This window comes from Dendrobates tinctorius, unplaced genomic scaffold (genome assembly GCF_039654945.1).
Source record: "Dendrobates tinctorius isolate UK_male_01 unplaced genomic scaffold, ASM3965494v1 ptg000250l, whole genome shotgun sequence".
In the NCBI taxonomy this organism is placed as follows: Eukaryota; Metazoa; Chordata; class Amphibia; order Anura; family Dendrobatidae; genus Dendrobates; species Dendrobates tinctorius.
In genome coordinates this window covers 51,541,344-51,559,780 of record NW_027361917.1, presented here as the reverse complement: position 1 = coordinate 51,559,780, position 18,437 = coordinate 51,541,344, and the positions used below count along the sequence as shown (strand labels likewise).

The window sequence follows — 18,437 nt, the reverse complement described above, 5'->3', positions numbered from 1 at the left end:
ACGAATAACATTGACAATGTAAAATATCACACCAAATACATTTTGGTGCATAAATTTCAAATTTAAACTGGTCTCCAAAGAGAAACATTGAAAAAGTATAATGAAAATTAATGTAATCCAAAACATTCAGATAAGTATTTTTTTTGTCTTATTTATTTATTTATTTATTTATTTACTGGTGCTGCATATTTATAAACTGGAAGCATACACAAAACCATCTGCTTAAAATTAATTAATTTGTAAAGCTTTCATCTTCTGCTTTAATTGTGATGCTTTCAACAATTATATTGGTAGTTTTATAACCTAAATTAAGCGCACATCATATAAAGGTCTCATCTGTAAAGCAGCTTCTCAAGACCCTGGATACTTCTTAGTAAATTTACCAAAATATGAAGAGCAGAATGCCTGTGCTAGTAAATATTACTATTATTATTTGTGTTTTGTAATAAACGTAAAACATCCACACAAAGGAAAGTACCATGTTTGATATACTGGTCCCCCGAATTCCTGAATATCCAGATTTCATTAAGGAAGTTACTCAGAATAAATAATGTTTTATGCAGGGAAAACATCAAAAGTTCTGCAATGTTACACTACATAAATCGGTTGTCCAATTTGAAAAAATGATCCTTAAATGTGTGTAATATAGTAACATGTACAATTACTCATCATACTCTGTAATTCTATGTGCAAGGATCAGCAAAGTAAAGTAAAAAAATGCATGGCGCCATTTCCCACAATGCTAAAGACTCAGTAAATAACTAATAAGATCAGGTACAACTGCACAGGCTTCCCCATAATGTACTGCAGCTATCACATCACACGATCTAGCACAGCTAATCAAGGTGGACCATTACAGCCAGTATAAAAGATGGGGCAGCGCCACTTTTAAGATAACCTGTCAGCACCATTTTGTAATGTACAGTAAAGACATGACTGTAATGGCGCTGTTATACTGGTTTAATTGATACCTTTGTTGATGAAATCTGCTTTGTGGTTCTTTTTTATCACTATTTAAAATTTTCTGCTAATTAGATTTTGGTGCACAGGGGCTGGACTGTAACCTTGATCTTTTCTTCTTTGTCTGTATATTCCCTAGGCCCCCTGCCTGGCCCCAGTCTTTGAAAAAGCAGTTACCTGCCTCCTTTGTTTCGCTTTGTAAGCTCTTCTTCAACCAGCAGAAGAGGAATCCAGTGGTGCCAGGGAATCACAGACAAGGAGTAGAAGACGTAGTGCACAGTCCGGCCCCTGTGCACCAAAATCTAATTAGCATAAAATTTTAAATGGTGATTAAATGAGAACAACAAAGCGGATTTCTTCACCAAAGGTATCAATTCAATCAGTATTACAGCTCAATTACAGCTGTGTTACAAAATAGTGCTGATAGGTTCTCTTTAAACTATTCCATAGTATAGAGGTAGGAGGTCAGAGTGTACAGCTTATTCTACTTAGGAATAGAAAAGGTCTAATCTGATTGTGGTGCACAACTGCAGCTCTGAATTACATTGAAAATGGTAGTGGAAGTCTCAGTCTGTGAATAATAATCCAAGGATTCAATTGATACAGGCAGGTGCAGTACCTGCATAGTCACTCAGCATGACTGTGAACTGGTCTGTGATACACTGTAGTAACAGAACCTTAATAACAGTCTTTTTCCATTTTTCACATACCATCAACAAGCAGGGCAATATTAAACCTTCATTGCTAATTTTGCCATTAAAGCGGAATCCTGAACCAAGACGTGTGTCACTGAAAGTGTGCTCCCTGTATTGTGAGATGGCTTTAAGGTGCAATGATGCACTGCGCTGCTGTAAGTATGATTCAAGGACAGCTCAGGAAACGCGTAGGCACCAATAAAGTTCCTTGAATCATACTTACAGCAGCGCAGTGCATCATTGCACCTTAAAGCCATCTTCACTTACAAGTCCTTGGACCCTGTGCAGACTGCAGCAGCTGTTTCATGCGTTTGTAGGTGTTGTGACCGTAGTTTCACAACCCTATCAGGTGAGTCTCTCCTTGCCTCACCATTACAATTGTGTTTTAAAGGTTTCACACAGTGGATGCGCCCTGTTTTGTTTCTTGTATTGTGAGATGGGACAGCCATATTTTTTTGGTTACATGCCAAAGAAAAAAATCTACATAATCCAGGAATTAAAACACAGCTGTCTACCTCGCAAGGTGCGCGTGTCAAAAAAAAAAATGAATTTGCTTTTTTTGTGCACACATCTTTGTCATAATAGTCCAATAATCCACTGTTGGTTGCAACTGGTTACAATCTGTTTTTCCCTCATAAGTTGGACATTAATGAGGCTATTTCCATAAAAGAGCACAAAACGTGTTCAATACAGTCCTAGGAGCACTTAGAGTACACATCAGTTCTGACCAATTAGACTCTTTTCAATATTGTGATCTGTGACAAATTTATTTGATGAGAATCAACTTTTTGGAGGAAAATTCAGGAAAACTGGTGAATTTGAGCTTCAAATGATAAAACAACTCTAATTGGAAGTATATGAGCAGGTTGTGTATCTTAAGGCCCCGTCACACATAGCGATCTCGCTAGCGAGATCGCTGCTGAGTAACAATTTTTGTGACACAACAGCGATCTCACCAGCGAGATCGCTGTGTGTGACAGTGATCAGCGACCGGCCCCCATGCCGGTATCGTTGATCGCTGCAGGAAAGGCCAGGACTTTTTTTTGGTCGCTGGTCTCCCGCTGGCCAGAACGCATCGCTGCGTGTGACAGGCGGGAGACTAGCGATCTGCTGGTAACTAACGTACACATCGGGTATCCAAGGGACGTGCGTCCCTTAGATACCCGATGTGTACGTTAGTTACCAGCGCGCTGATGCAGGTAGCTGGTAACTAACATACACATCGGGTATCTAGGGACGCACGTCCCTTGGATACCCGATGTGTACGTTAGTTACTAGCTTCCTGCATCAGCGCGCTGGTTACTATGTGCACAGCGATGCCAGGTGCTCGGCATCGCTGTGCTGATCGCTGGTGACGCTGTCTGTTTGACAGCTCACCAGCGATCACATAGCGATTCACCAGCGATCCTGACACATTGATATCGTTGTCAGGATCGCTGGTTAGTCGCTATATGTGATTCAAGCCTTTACTATTTTACACACATTTAAATATTGTTTTTATTTTAACTGGACAACCGCTTTAACTTAGATTAAGATATAATGACTAACATGGGTTAAACCAATAGTTGCTAACTATTTTATCACTGAATTTCGATTGGATTTATAAAAGATGTAAATAAGTGCAGAAGTTGTAAGGCGACACAAGAAGAAATGTATCTAACATGCCTAGCGAGTTGGAGCAAATATATCTTGGCACATTTGCAAGTTTGTAAAGCGTGGCCCCGTGTACACATTGTCTATAAATTATAAATTCAAGCATCTAAGGCTAATTTGGTGTTTGGGGCCTACATATGGCCTGACTTGTACAGACAAAAGTATAGCCAAATGTTTGTAACTGTTTCACTTTGCATATGTTTGCATATACTCTCTTTGTTTCCTTTTTTACCTCTATGGAGAAGTCCAGTTGACTGGACAATTGTATGCAAAAAGGACATCCTTCTGGAACAGGTTTCACCACTAAAGACTATAGGTATATGGATCGACATACAGTAGTCATAGACATAGTATGAGTTGATCCCACAAGACTTTCTAACTTTCATGGTTCTAACCAGCCCAATACAAGGATCATCTCAGGAGATGGATTTCTTTTAATTTAGGTTATTTGATAAATATATTGCCTCCATTCTACCTTGCAACCAACCATATTTTCGCTTCAGCTTTGGAAAGGAGACAAGGTTTAAAGACAAATTTTTGGAGGGTCAATTTCCTAATGTGTCAAAATGCAAACTTTCCAATGAGTAAGAGTGAAAAAACAGTACAAAACTCAGCTTTTTATCCATTCTCGATTTTGATAATGATTTTTATTATTTTTAGTCTTTATATTTTTCGTGTAATAACAATTCTAGGGCATCTTTTCTTATAATGCCTTTTGTGCCTTTTCTGTCATTCCTTGTAATCTTTTTTTTAATAAATTGACAACTGGATGTTACCAATTGTGGGTGTATCCCTACATATTCCGATACTGCCCAAGCAGGGATGATAATGTCAGACTGTTAAGAACAAACCCCCAAACCCTATGACAAGGAAAATAGCAAGACCCAGTTGATTTATTCATAAATATTCTGGAGGAATAATGGAGGAAGGGCATAACAAAAACATGCTCTAGATTTGTTATTTCATGGTGAACACAAGAATTTGCTAAACCATTCAAGTCAGGAGAGGTGACACGACCTATCTAACCTGTATCCTATAATACATTGGACTTTTCTCATTGCTAAAAACTGTTTTAATATCAGATACAGGAATTCTTGCTTTAAATCCCAGAATAATGCTATTTTGTATTTGTTTTTCCATTTTAGTATATTTTCATACCTGTCCTGTACAATTTATTTTTAATTTACTACTGTGTACCTACTGCCATATAGGCAAATGATCAATTTACATGGACCGACCGAAGGCACGACACGGTCAATAAACTTTTACTGTTTGATGCCTGTTTACACAGGGCGATTGACGTTAACAATGCACTGAGCAATCTACACAAGATAGTTCTCAGTAGTGCGAGTCCTGCTTACACAGGATGATGCACCGCCAAGAATGATAATCTTTCATGCTTCACAAAAGATCTTTTCACCCAATAAACGAGCGTCTTGCTGATTCATCGAGTGATCAGCAGCCTGTTTACATGGCAAGATCATCGTTTAACAAATGTCTTTAAAGGGCCTTTCTCACATAGCGAGATCGCTAGCGAGATCGCTAAAACGTCACCGATTTTGTGACGCAACAGCGATCTCGCTTTGTGTGACACGTACCTGCAACCGGCCCCCTCCGCTGGATATCGCTGATCGTGCTCGAATGGCCTGGGCCATTTTTTCATTGTTGGCATCCCGCTGGCCGGCATGCATCACTGTGTTCGGCGCTGACTAGCGACATCGCAGAACTCATGAACGCAGGCGGAAGTCGTCAGAATCGCTGCGGTGTGACAGGTAACAGCGACCCCCGATGGATTGCTGTATCGCTGCTGCATCGCTGTGAGATCTGCCTGTGTGGCAGCTCACTAGCGACCATTTAGCGATGCACCAGTGATCCTGACCGGGTCGTATCGTTGTCGGGATCGCTGGTGTATCGCTAAATGTAATGGGACCCTAACAACGGTCATTCATCACATCATCCTGCAGTGTAAATAACCCCTTAATTCTCTGTCTACCGGAACAAGACTCAAATATATTAGCTGCCAGTATCATTAGACTTAGAACACATCAACAGTTCACCTATATGTTCATCCTCGTTTTTGTTTGCACTTTAAGCTTATTAAGGACAATTGAGATAAAAGGCACAAATATTTGCATGTGCAACTTCCAATCAACACCTACAGCTTCAATTGTAGAAATCATGTGACACTGTATAAGAAATACATTCAACTGTCCAATAGCATAAACCTATTTCTATTATGTAAGGTGCTTTTCTTTATACAATCAAACCATGCATATAGGTCTACAAATATGTAATGTGGAGAAAATCATATACATACGCAAATGGAAAAGAGGCACAATTTTGGGGGTCTTGTATTCACATATACATAATAGACCAATTTATTCCCCACTAACTTTCAGTAACTTTTGGAAAATTTCTGACAAGTGAGGTGTTGAAATTGATTGATTTGGGGCTGATAATTGGTTTACTTTTCAGTGTTAGATGATTCTGCAATAGTGCTATACAATTATATTGCAGACAAATCCAACACAAATTATCAAGTTGAGCTTATATTTGGAAAAATTCATTGTGATATCATTAAAGGGTTATTTGCAAACTCAAAAGCTACCCTCTAAGGAAGGACAGGGGATAACATATTGATTGCTCAGGGTCTACCTTCTGGAACCCCCAGCGATCACCAGAACTCGATTCTGAGGAGCAAGAATCGGGCTCTACAGAGTCCCGTCGTGAATGAAGTGGTGGTAGGCATGCTACATTCATTGTCCTTGAGAATGTAGGAAAAAGCCGAGTATATCACTTTGCGATTTCCAGCAGTCCCATAGATAAAAGGAGCAAAAGTCAAACATGTGCATCTCCACCCCATTAAAGAAGCGTCTTTTTAGAGCTCGTTTTCGACACTATTGTGGGTTTATATACTGTAGGTATCCTATTATTTTATCTTAAATGCCTATGCACACACAACATTATATATCTGTGTGATATGAATGCATAATATGGCACCTAAAAAAATGTATGCCCTTGCATGGTGCCAAGGTTTGCCTCTGACTTCATACAAAGGCCTACAAAAGGTTTTTTATAATGTCATGAAGCCTTTTAGAAAAGTCAATATCTAAACAAGGAGGACTTAAACCATTAAATGACAAAATCATTTCTGTTACATTTGGATAAGAAGAATGAAAGCTGCTATCCCTTCAGACCTTCAGATATACCTATAGTAATGCTCAAAAGGTTATTTTCCTATTATTAAGTTTGTGCAGGAAAACGTAATCGTAAACTGCTGCTTGTGCGCACAGTTCAGCTTTTGGTTCATTAGGATAAGTTAGTGCATTTATGGGGTATCATCCCCATTTCGTCTGGTACCTTTAATAGTACTTTAAATGATAGTGCAACTTTGCTTTCATAACAATGTAGTTTTGAGAAAGTAATCAGAGTATGAGTATATTTTTATTTTAGGTGTTAAGACCTCAGGGGAGACCTAGTGTCATTAATTATTGTAATAAATGTTTTTCGAGTTTGCCCGGTACAGGAGCTGTGACCGGAGATTAGTGCCTCTCCCCCAATGTAAGTAAACAGCATTAGCTTAAAAAAAATCATCATTTTTGCTTTGATAATAGTGCAATTAATACGCCACTCGTGGCCTATGTAAGGTGCATAGCTTTAGAAGTTTTTACATTTTTAGCAGGATCCAAGAAAAAATGAAAACGCATGTGGGAGCATCACAGCTCAAGTAATTAGATTTGGGCTTAAGATCTAAAAAATATTTTGAATAATATATCGAACAATTAATTGCCACTAATGAGACTATTAAGTCAATTCAGAATTGGAATTTTTTTCTACTTTATTAGCGTTTGAGCAGATCAGAGACAAAGATTGTCCCTGTCTTTATTAGTCATTCTATGGTTGAGACAATTGGTGGCAAATAAACACTGAGCAATGGCAACTGTGGGTAGGTGTGCTCAAATTTATACATTTGTGAGCGCGATCTGAGATGTTCCACTTGATTTAAAACCAGAAAATCGATAAACAGGGCTTCCATAGCTGGTTAAAGCTAGTGGAAGAAGGCAATGCCCAATTATCCCACTTTGGGTTAAACCGAATGTCCTTTGCAGAGGAAATAATCAGTCAATATGTACAGAATATTGGTGTCCAAGGTCCCGTGTGTGGGTGTATTGGCAACTGTGTGTAGAAGATGAGCATTAAATATCCTATTTCCATGAATAATTGTATTAAAAGTGGAGAACAGGATTTAAACCAAGGTGTCCAGGTTACAGAACATTTCAGGGTCTGCAAAACAATATATACTATTAGACAAGCTACACAAGTAGAGCTCATGTGGCAGATGATGGACTGAAAGTGGAAAAGGACAAACTTCTCTGGCGAGATATATTCTGCTACATAATCCTGATGGATAATGAAATCCATAATAAATGTATATATCATTTTTGACCAAAAACCGTTTGGAACGTTGAAAACATTTTTTGCCATTAAAAAAGATATAAACTCAATTTGTATGGTTTTATAGTTTAGACTTTCTAACTGATTGATACACACTTATGTAATCTGCAACCCAGTTGTCAGCTGCAATACATTTCAGTCCGGTATAACAACAAATAGTAATGATTTAGAAATTCAACAATCTGCCCAGTTTGGTCAAACCATAGTATTCATTCAGTAAGTTCATTAGTCTATTCTCTCCAATTCATCCAAAATGATAAAATTTTGCCTAATGTATCCTAAGCGAAGGTGAATTTTTTCCTATAACAAATCTGATCATTTGCTTGTCGCTATTGTCTTTACGGCCTTACTAGTGTATATATCATATGGGCTGTGCATAGTGCTGAGCACAACCACTGATACGTTACACAATGGTCAGCAAAAGAACAGATAAATTATGTAGAATTGTCATGGTTAAGGCCACAAACATCTAGTCTAGCGGTATAAAACAGTATTAAGTAAAGACATAGCATAAGATTTCTTTTAGAAAGTAAAAGACTTACAAAAGTAGTTAGGATCATGGCCATGGTGACCCACTGTCGGGGATCAAGATTAATGACTTCTAGCCCTTGAGGACTACACAGTAATTATAAAAAGTACATTGTACCCATTGCAGTTTAGGCACCATGTGTATTCTCATCAATGTACTGTTTTTTATGGAAACTTGTTTGTAAAAGGGAAAGAAATCATTAAGTAATATGGATGTTGGAATCTATATACAGGTAGTACATATAATGGAACGATCAATATCTACAGAAACACTGAGAACTAGATACACTTACATAAGGTAGGTAAGGTGATCTTGTAACTGATATATGTTAATGCTATGTGTTTAATTGGTAAGGACTTGCATGTGTGAACCTATGAAATACACGAAGTGTGGAATGCGTCAGCAACTGTCCATGCTATCCCCACACTATCCATCTAGGAAATACAAGCTGAAGAAAACAACTTATGCACAGCGTTACATGCTAGAACATCACTTAAAGCTTTGATTTTGATGGGTAGAGCCCAATAAAGCAAAGGATCCTTTTCCTTGTGAAGTACAGCAAGCGACTATGAAGACCTGCACCATAAATGATTCAGCATAGATGCATGCCGGAGTGTGTGTACATATGCAGCCGATCTGATACACGGACTATAGTTAGGTAGTATACTGCTGGGAATTTCTTGGCCACAAAAGGCCAATTAATTAAAAAAAAATTAAAGTAAGTAGAAAACACTCTCATACTGTATTCTGCAAACCCGCCTCCTCTCTATTGACATAATAAGACTGTAAGCATGGTGACGTCGTGGTCGCAGCATTTATAGGGCTCTGGCTGTCTTCTTCTTGAGCTACAAATTTGTCTTTAGGTGTATGCATCCGATGGGCATCCAACATCTCCAGCAACAAGTCATAGAGGGGTACGACATTTTTGCACTTCATGCTGTACAGATGTTCCATTCCCTTATTGCTGTAAAGATAGAAGTAACAATATTATTTAGTGCATAAAATGTCTTATTTCACTGACACTGGCTTTATAGTAAAGAAATGTAAAATCAGTTTGCCTGTACCTTGTGCTGTATTAAAAAAAATCTCCAGTTATCATATAAAATCCATCCTCAAGTACCGTAAATGTTTATAGAACACAGTGTTTGCTTCCTACTATGAGTCAATTCACATCTAACTCTGCAATAACTAGTAAAATCACAACTGCGCAATTTTGTCCTTTCATCTCAGCAGTCAATCTTAGGGCTCTTTCATATGTCCGTTTTTTTTCTTAGGCCTATTTCATACCGCCGTCGTCGGTGGTCAGCTGAAATCCGCCAAAGGTTAACAGCAACTGATCCATCTCCGTTCAATGACGGACGGATTTCAGTGGACCACGCTGGTAACAGATCCGTGGGAGAAGGCAAGCGGCGAGATTTAAAGCGACCACAGCATGTAAATCACGCGGCGCCACGACTTGGAGATCGCGCGGCGGTCGCGACTTGGAGATCGCGCGGCGGCCGCGACTTGGAGATCGAGCGGTGGCCTGGAACGTGCGAGGTGAGGAGGAACGTGCGAGGTGAGGAGAGAGAATTTTAGCGGCTCCCGGGACGGCATTTCAGGGTTAAAACTGCTCCCGGCTTTCACCTTTCGGGCATGCGCAGTTAAAATTAGCGGATCGTCAACCAAAAAAAACGTTGCAGTGTCCGTCTGGTCCACCCGGGAGCTGCTAAAATTCTCATGGATCCGTCAAAAAACGGACTCAACGGACAACCATCTGTCAAAATCCGCCACTAATGCAAATCAATGGGGGAAAAAAACAGATCCGCCCAAAAATGGGAGGATCCGTTTTTTCTAAAAGTGGCTGATTTTGACTGACGTCAAAAAACTGAAGTGTGAAAGAAGCCTTATGAGTTCCATCCATATTTTTCATGAATATAACTAAAACCAAGTATAGTCTATGTTCATTGTCTGATATTTTTTGGCAGACTGAGTGGTCCACATAAGACTGTTGAGAATTGGCCGATGTTGATCTGAGTGTCGGATCAAAATCGGCAATACGAGTCTGGACAGGAGAAGGTAGAATTTTTTTTTTTCATCTGTGAAAAACTGATCAAACTTGAACCAAACTTTATTGAAATTGAACTGAAAATCTGATTAAAGTCTGAAAAAAATTACTCATGAAACGGGGACCATTTTTATTGTACGAGAAAAAAGGGAGAACATCTGAATAAGCCCTTAGTCTCAGCAAGAGGTGTAAAAGAGATGGGTTCATTGCTCACATCTGAATTTTCCTATAGACTGCCCTGGCACTCCTCCTACTGCAGCTTTACTAGCCCTACTCTTGAACATTGTTGAATGTTGGCATATAATGCTTTCTGCCTTCTGCTGGTAAAAAGTGACGACTGTCAGATTAGGGAGGTGAACTTTTGCTATGGTATCACAGCGGTGTGAGTTATAGTTTTTAGCTCATCATGACCCATTATTATTTTGTGCTACTTAAATCTATACGAAATAAAAATACAGAATGTAACAATGCATCTTAAGGCTATGTGCCCATGTTAGCATTTTTAAATGTTCAGGAAACTGATCCCCTTCCCAGAAAATGCGCATTTTATTTCCGAGCGTTTCTTGCGCGTTTTTTGCACAAAAGACTCGCGTTTTTGATGCGTTTTTTTCCGCGCGGTTTCTGGGACCATTGGAAAACGCTAAAAACGCTCAGCAATGCGGAAATTAATGAGCATGCCGCGTTTTAAGCCGCTAAGCGATTCCTGAGCGTTTAAAAACGCATGCATTGGCACAAAAAGCCAAAAACGTATGCAATTTCATTTGAAACTTCTTTTAAGCGTTTCTGCAGCGTCTGAGCTGGCACAAACGCTGCGGAAACGCTTAAAAAAACGCAACGTGGGCACACAGCCTAAAGGTAACCTAAGTTATGCTGCCCAAACAGCGGGCAGCATCAATCTGAGCCTGGCTGCATGCTTCAGAATTTTCCACATGGCGAGAAACCTGTCAATTACCTGCAGCAGTGCTGGGAAGAGGCAACAGGGGGCAGTGGCGGGCTAGTCTCATCTCCGACTATAGTGGGATCTTTAAAGTACATTCAATATATACCTGGCTGCAAATGTGCACTGATATTATGATTCATGCTGCCTGGGCTTTGGGCAGCATGAATCAAGTGACACTTTCATTTAAGAGAGCACAGCACCAAATAATATAGATAGGGCCTAATTCATTATTGCATTTTCTCTTGTTAGATACTAGATACTAAATCTAGATACTAAATTAGATACTAAAGTTAGATACTAAATCTAGTTTTTGGTGTTTTTCGCCTGCTTTTATTTGCTCCATATTCTTCTTTTATTTTGTACCTTTTTATGTCTATTTTTTAACGTGTTTGCCTTTTCTTTTAATGTCCATCGTTGTGGGCGAGGTTTGGGTTTTACAAAAGTTTTTACCTGATTCTTGAATTGCGACTTTTTAAAAAGCAGCATCATTTTTGCACAAATATACTCCCGTCTCCCCAGAGGAGTGATGTTATGCACGCTTAAAATTTTTGCATTTTATGACATTTTAGTGAATTGTGACTGTTTTGCTAAAATGTTGAAAAAAGAGCATTTTTTCCTTGGGCACAATTCATGAAGCACATGCACTACTTTGAAGCGTATAGCACAAAAAAAAGGTAATGAATATCAAAGGGCGCAAAAAGTAAAGTGAATAAAAAAAAATAATTGGGCCCTTAGTGTTCTTCACTTCTTGCGTTTACCTTGTATTCTGTGTGGAGCTGTGTTCGTTTGTGCACATGGCAGAGCTGTAAGAGTCATTCTTTTTGTGTACAGTGTGATGGCAGTGCTTAAGAGAAGGTCGATGACACTTTTTAGCAAATTACTACGTTTGTGAGTTCACATGTTCTTGACATTAAACTCTCCTTTCTGAAATCTTGCTTATGTGTGTGATCTCAGAACCTGGAGTTTCACTGAACTAATCTTCTGCCAAGATATTATTAAATTTCAGATGGGTTCTTAAATGATAGTGCCATTTTAAAGAAAAGGATTAATAGTCAGTTCGTAAAAATGATATAAAATAGGAGGCATATAGCACAATATTATGATTTTATGCTTAGATACAGGATCAAATGACAGTTTTATCAAACATTAAACATTAATGTACCGAATAGTGATAAGCGAGCATGCTCTGATAAGGTGTTGTCCGAACATGCTCGTGTGTTAATAGAGTATCTTTGGCGTGCTCAAATACTATGTTTGAGTCGTCGTGGCTGCATGTCTCATGGCTGTTCGATAGCCGCAATACATGTAGGGATTCCCTGTTTGTTAGGCAATGCAGCCATGGGGACTTGAGCATAGTACTCGAGCACGCCAAAGAGACTCTAATAACACTTTATCCAAGTATGCGCTCTAATCACTAGTACCGGACAAAGATACTTGGCACATTGACCCATCAGCTTGTATATCAGTGGTTTGAACTCATGTTGTACATTGGCTGTATTTCCCTATGGAAATCGGAACTTTTTTCACTGTTTCATATTGTTGGAACACTCAAACCACAAAAACACGGCATTACAATCATAATCTCTTTTAAATGGCATCTCTGTTAAGAAATTGGTAAAATCATATTATCTGCTAGGCTCGGCTTTCCACCTATGTGATGTCTCATGCTTGATTTATACCCTTCCAAGACATAAAATTATCTCACAGCAGCCTAACATTTGTTTATACCCTTGGGGGGGCGTTTTATTTTTTACTTAAATGCATTTAACTGGGGCCAAAAATTATTTATTCAATTGGATCTCACTAAAACTTTTGCACCGCTTGTCTTCTATAGCCTTTATGGTGCCCTGTCTATTACTGGCTGCAGAAGGAGATAACTGAGAATCTGTCAGTTGGTGTGCCAGCATGGTCTGATGGGGAATCTGTAACTGTTATCTATCCTTTTCTGCTCTCCTCTGACCTGATTTACCACTACAGATCACAAAGTTGAATGGGCAATAAAACAAAAAGCCTGTGAACGCCAAACAGTCCAGAATTTTTCATAAAACTCAATTGCAAAAATGATTTTTTTAGCCCCAAATACATGCATTTAATTAAAATAGAAAAATTATTCCCAAAAGAGAACAACCCCTTGAACAGTTAGTACATATTGCTTCCATATCAAGTATACCATCTTGTACACTTTGGAAACCTTTTAGAACCATAGTGTTTCACTGTAGACGGTTTCATTTAGGCAGAAGATTTATAATATGAGTTTGGGCCAAGAAATAGTGCATGTTGCTTAGATTTTCTTGCCAAGCATGTCTTATTATTCGAGCAGATCGGAACCCTTACTCCAAGAGATTAACATTTGCTTAAGAGCTTTATTAAAACATTCTGGGAGTAACTAGTAAAAAAAAAATTCCAAGGTTTATCTGTGATATTTTAACAATTTAGCTACATAACTTAAGAATTGGTTTATCAAAGCCAACTGTTAAGAAACACAGCCTAAATCATTTCCTCGTAATACCTGGTCAGGTGGGTTAACATGCACCTTCAATAGCTTTGGCTGAACGCTAATTTAGCTATTCTTCCTGACTCCATCATACACATGCATGCTCGCTTTGGCTAAGCATGTACTGTATGTGGGCTCTCAGTGTGGAACGGGACAGAATTTGCTGCCTGAAACATGTCAGGTTTAGCTTCCTATTTCAATTCATGTGGTAAGACTTTTAACTCAATTCTCCAGGGTGGTACTATTTTACTATTTTAAATTCTGAATTTTTAAATAAAAAAAACATTGATTTGTGCCACCAAGTTTTGAGACCCATAACAATTTCAATTTTCCATCAACGGAGCTTTGTGAGGACTTGCTTTTTTGTGTGGCGTACTGGTGTTTTGGTTGATACTATTTTGATGTAGATGTGATGTTCCTATTGCACATTTTGAGGACTTGTGGGAACCAAAAAAAATCCATTCTTGTGTTTCAACTCTTTTTCTGCTCATAATAACTTGTCACTACAGATGAGCTTCACTGCATTTTACCTAGAATTTTGGTTTGCAGCAAATAACTTAGTGCAAATCTCAATACTTGAAGGCTTGCAATAACTCAGAAAATACACATGGGGGAGAGGAGAGAGAGGACACCGCTGACCATAAGAGCTAACACTCTACGGGAGAGAGAGGACCCCGCTGATCATACACTCTACAGAAAAGAGAGATTTACCCAGTGACTCTTGAGATGGAAAATGACTCTGCTGTACAATACATGATCCGCTGGGAATCGCTGATCTGTGATGGCCCAAGTACTGACCACAACAGTACATGTTAATAATAAAGATAATCCGCTAAATTACACAACTGCAGGGAATTATGAGGAAGTCCACATGAACATGAAAAATTATTTTAGCCCACTATCTGGTGCTTCAGCAGCAGCAAGGCTCTTTTTTGCAAATTGAAACTCAAAATGTTCAAATTCTCGTGAAACCAGAAGTTTCAGAAAATTTGACTTGATTCTCCACGGATCTATCTGCTCATCTCTACTTGTCACCTCAGCAGTAGACAAGACGTCTCCAAACTTTTCATGTGTGCATTCAGTTAGTCTGCTGTATCACTGTAAATTCATTTTGGAAAGATCTACTGTAAGCTTTATTTGTAAAGGCTGCAACATGTCATGGTCCAGGTTAACAAAATTGGAGGCAAACATTTCTAGCCTAGACTCTAAAGCAAATCAGTTTCAGTTGTCATTCAGTAACAGCAGATTAGAGCCCCAGATTATTGATTACCAAATCTGGTTTCGGCCTGCTGTCTAATGTGTTTTGGGCTGACAGCTATCTAATATGTATGAGAGGCTTAAGACTAATCTCTTTCAAGTTGGCATCTTGCTTCCTTTGTGTATTGTGGGTTTTCAAATACAGTGGGGGAAATAAGTATTTGATCCCTTGATGATTTTGTAAGTTTGCCCACTGACAAAGACATGAGCACCCTATAAATTTTAAGCGTAGGTTAATTTTAACGTTGAGAGATAAAATATCAAAAATAAAATCCAGAAAATCACATGGTATAAATTATATACATTTATTTGCATTCTGCAGTGAGAAATATGTATTTGGTCCCTCAAACAGACTTAATATTTGGTGGAAAAATCCTTATTGGCAAGCACAGCAGTGAGATGTTAATTGAAGTTGCTGATGAGGTTTGCGACAACCTCTAAATCATTAAGATTTTGAGGTTGTCGCTTGGCAGCTCAGAGCTTCAACTCCCTCCATAACTTTTCTCTGGGATTAATGTCTGGAGACTGGCTAGGTCACTCCATGACCTTAATGTGCTTGTTTTTGATAAAATCCTTTGTTGCCATGACCGTATATTTTGGGTCATTGTCTTGCTGGAAGACCCAGCCATAACCCATTTTAATGTCCTGGCGGAGGGAAGGAGGTTGTTGCTCAGGATTTTACGGTACTGGCTCCATCCATTCTCCCATTGATGTGGTGAAGTAGTCCTGTGCCCTTAGCAGAGAAACACCCCCAAATCATAATGGTTCCACCTCCATACTTGAAAGTGGGGATGGTGTTTTTTTGGGTCATAGGTATGATCAAGGATACCCTACATGGTGAGATTTTGCATGGAGCCCAGATCGATGTCAATTGACAGTCATTTTGTATTTCTTCCATTTTTTTACTATTGCACCAACAGTTGTCTCCTTCTCACCCAGCATCTTACTTATGCTTTTGTAGCCCATTCCAGCTTTGTGCAGGTCTATGATCTTGTCCCTGACATATTTATAAAGCTCTTTGGTCTTGCCCATGTTGTAGAAGTTAGAGTCTGACTGATTAATTGAGTCTGTGGACAGGAGTCTTTCATAAGGGTGACTATATAAGACAGCTGTCTTTAATGCAGGTAATGAGTTGATTAGGAGCACCTAACTGGTCTCTAGGAGCCAGAACTCTTAATGGTTGATAGGGGATCAAATACTTATTTCTCACTGCAAAATGCAAAGTACATTTGATCAAAGTGTGAGGCAGTTATAACATGGATGAATGTGACATGTATCTCTGTTCTCTTCATACAGGTAACCAGCTTTTTAAATCTCTGCTCTGAATCAACTTCTGTGTGTCTCCACTCCATTCAATGTCAGCAAGCAGTTAATCCTGAATGCTACATATGTGTTTTCAACTATGCAAGCTTATATCTGGTAAACAGCTTTTTCAATCTCTGCTCTGAATCAACTCATGTGTGTCTCCACTCCATTCAATGTCAGCAAGCAGTTAATCCTGAATGCTACATATGTGTTTTCAACTATGCAAGCTTATATCTGGTAAACAGCTTTTTCAATCTCTGCTCTGAATCAACTCCTGTGTGTCTCCACTCCATTCAATGTCAGCAAGCAGTTAATCCTGAATGCTACATATGTGTTTTCAACTATGCAAGCTTATATCTGGTAACCAGCTTTTTCAATCTCTGCTCTGAATCAACTCCTGTGTGTCTCCACTCCATTCAATGTCAGCAAGCAGTTAATCCTAAATGCTACATATGTGTTTTCAACTATGCAAGCTTATATCTGGTAACCAACTTTTTCAATCTCTGCTCTGAATCAACTCCTGTATGTCTCCACTCCATTCAATGTCAGCAAGCAGTTGATCCTGAATGCTACATATGTGTTTTCAACTATGCAAGCTCATATCTGGTATATAGCTATTTCAACTTACTCTGCTTGTCCCCTTATGTTGTGAGGTCAAGAAACTTTTCAAAGTGCTTTATGAACCCTGTAGTGCTGGACATTTGTTTATCTGAACACAACATTGATTGGGTCCTGCTGTCTCAATTTAGTTTGATTGATTAACGAGAAGAGCAGAAAAAAAGGAGATCTAAGCCTTAGCCTCCTATATATTCAGACATAGCTTGGGGAAGGCATTTATGCAGGGGGCATTTATGCACATTTAATTGAAGTACATTTGATCAAAGTATGAGGCAGTCATAACATGGCAGTTAGACAGGGCAGGAGACAGGTAAGACACTTATATACATCTACTCCCTGTACATTTGGATTACAACAAAGATATACCATATGCATTTGTATAATTTATATCCTGGCCGCTGCATTCACACACATCCACCGCCCTGGCATTAACTCTCTACACTCCATCCATATCGGCCCCTCACTCCTTTCCTCTCCTATGTATAGCACTCACGCTCTTTTCACATTGCTAAATTGCACAGATCCAGTCAGTCCCACCATTCAACATCAGAGACGCTCTCACAAATCACTTAACCATCTGCTCACTCTTTCTATCCTCCTCCTAGTCGCAGGAGACATTGCTCCCAACCCTGGTCCCCCATGTTATAGAAAGTCAAACCCCCCAACTGCTACACTCAGAAACCCCTCTAATCTTATTAATATTCCCTGCATGCCATCTGTCTCTCTTAATTGTGCCCTTTGGAATTCTCGCTCAGTGTGTATAAAACTCTCCTTCATTCATGAGTTCTTCCTTTCTAATTCTCTTAATCTTCTGGCTCTTACTGAAATATAGATTCAGCAGTCAGACACTACCACTGCTGCTGCTCTTTCATATGGTGGACTACACTTCTATCATACCCCAAGAATCAGACAATAGAGCAGGTGGAGGCGTTGGTCTGCTCCTATCACCAAAATGTACCTTTCAGGTTATCCCTCAAGTACCATCACTTGACTTCCCTTCTTTTGAGGTCCATGCCGTCAGACTCTACACCCCTTTCTCCATGCGAGTGGTGGTGGTATATCGTCATCCCGGCCCCTCCCATCAGTTCCTGGATCATTTTGCCACTTGGCTTCCATATTTTCTTTGCTGTGACATCCCTACCCTCATCATGGGCGATTACAACATCCCTATTGCTCTTCTCCTCTCCCCATCTGATACTCACCTTTTATCTCTAACCTCCTCATTTGGCCTTTCGCAGCTTACTAATTCTCCAATGCATGAAGACGAAAACTCCCTCGACTTGGTCTTCTCTCAGCTTTGTGCAGTGGATGATTTTGCAAACTCCCCTCTCCCGCTCTCTGACCACAACCTTCTTTCATTCTCTATCAAGAACTGCCAGGCCGCTCAGGTCACCCCCACTGTCCATACTTATAGAAACATATAGGCCATTAACACCCAGAAACCTATGAAGAACTTGCAGTCGTCATTGGCCCCTATCTCCTCC

The 18,437-nt window shown here is 39.3% G+C and overlaps 1 protein-coding gene across 1 annotated transcript in view; it reads right to left on the bottom strand.

The window, feature by feature from the left end:
- Positions 1-2,907: 2,907 nt before the first annotated feature.
- The window catches only part of ESR1 (estrogen receptor 1), a 333,527-nt gene continuing 317,997 nt past the window's right edge, over positions 2,908-18,437 (bottom strand). The window contains exon 8 of the mRNA XM_073557685.1: positions 2,908-9,256. Coding sequence (XP_073413786.1) covers positions 9,028-9,256 — 229 coding nt within the window. The 3' untranslated portion in view covers positions 2,908-9,027. The remainder of the gene's footprint in view (positions 9,257-18,437) is intronic.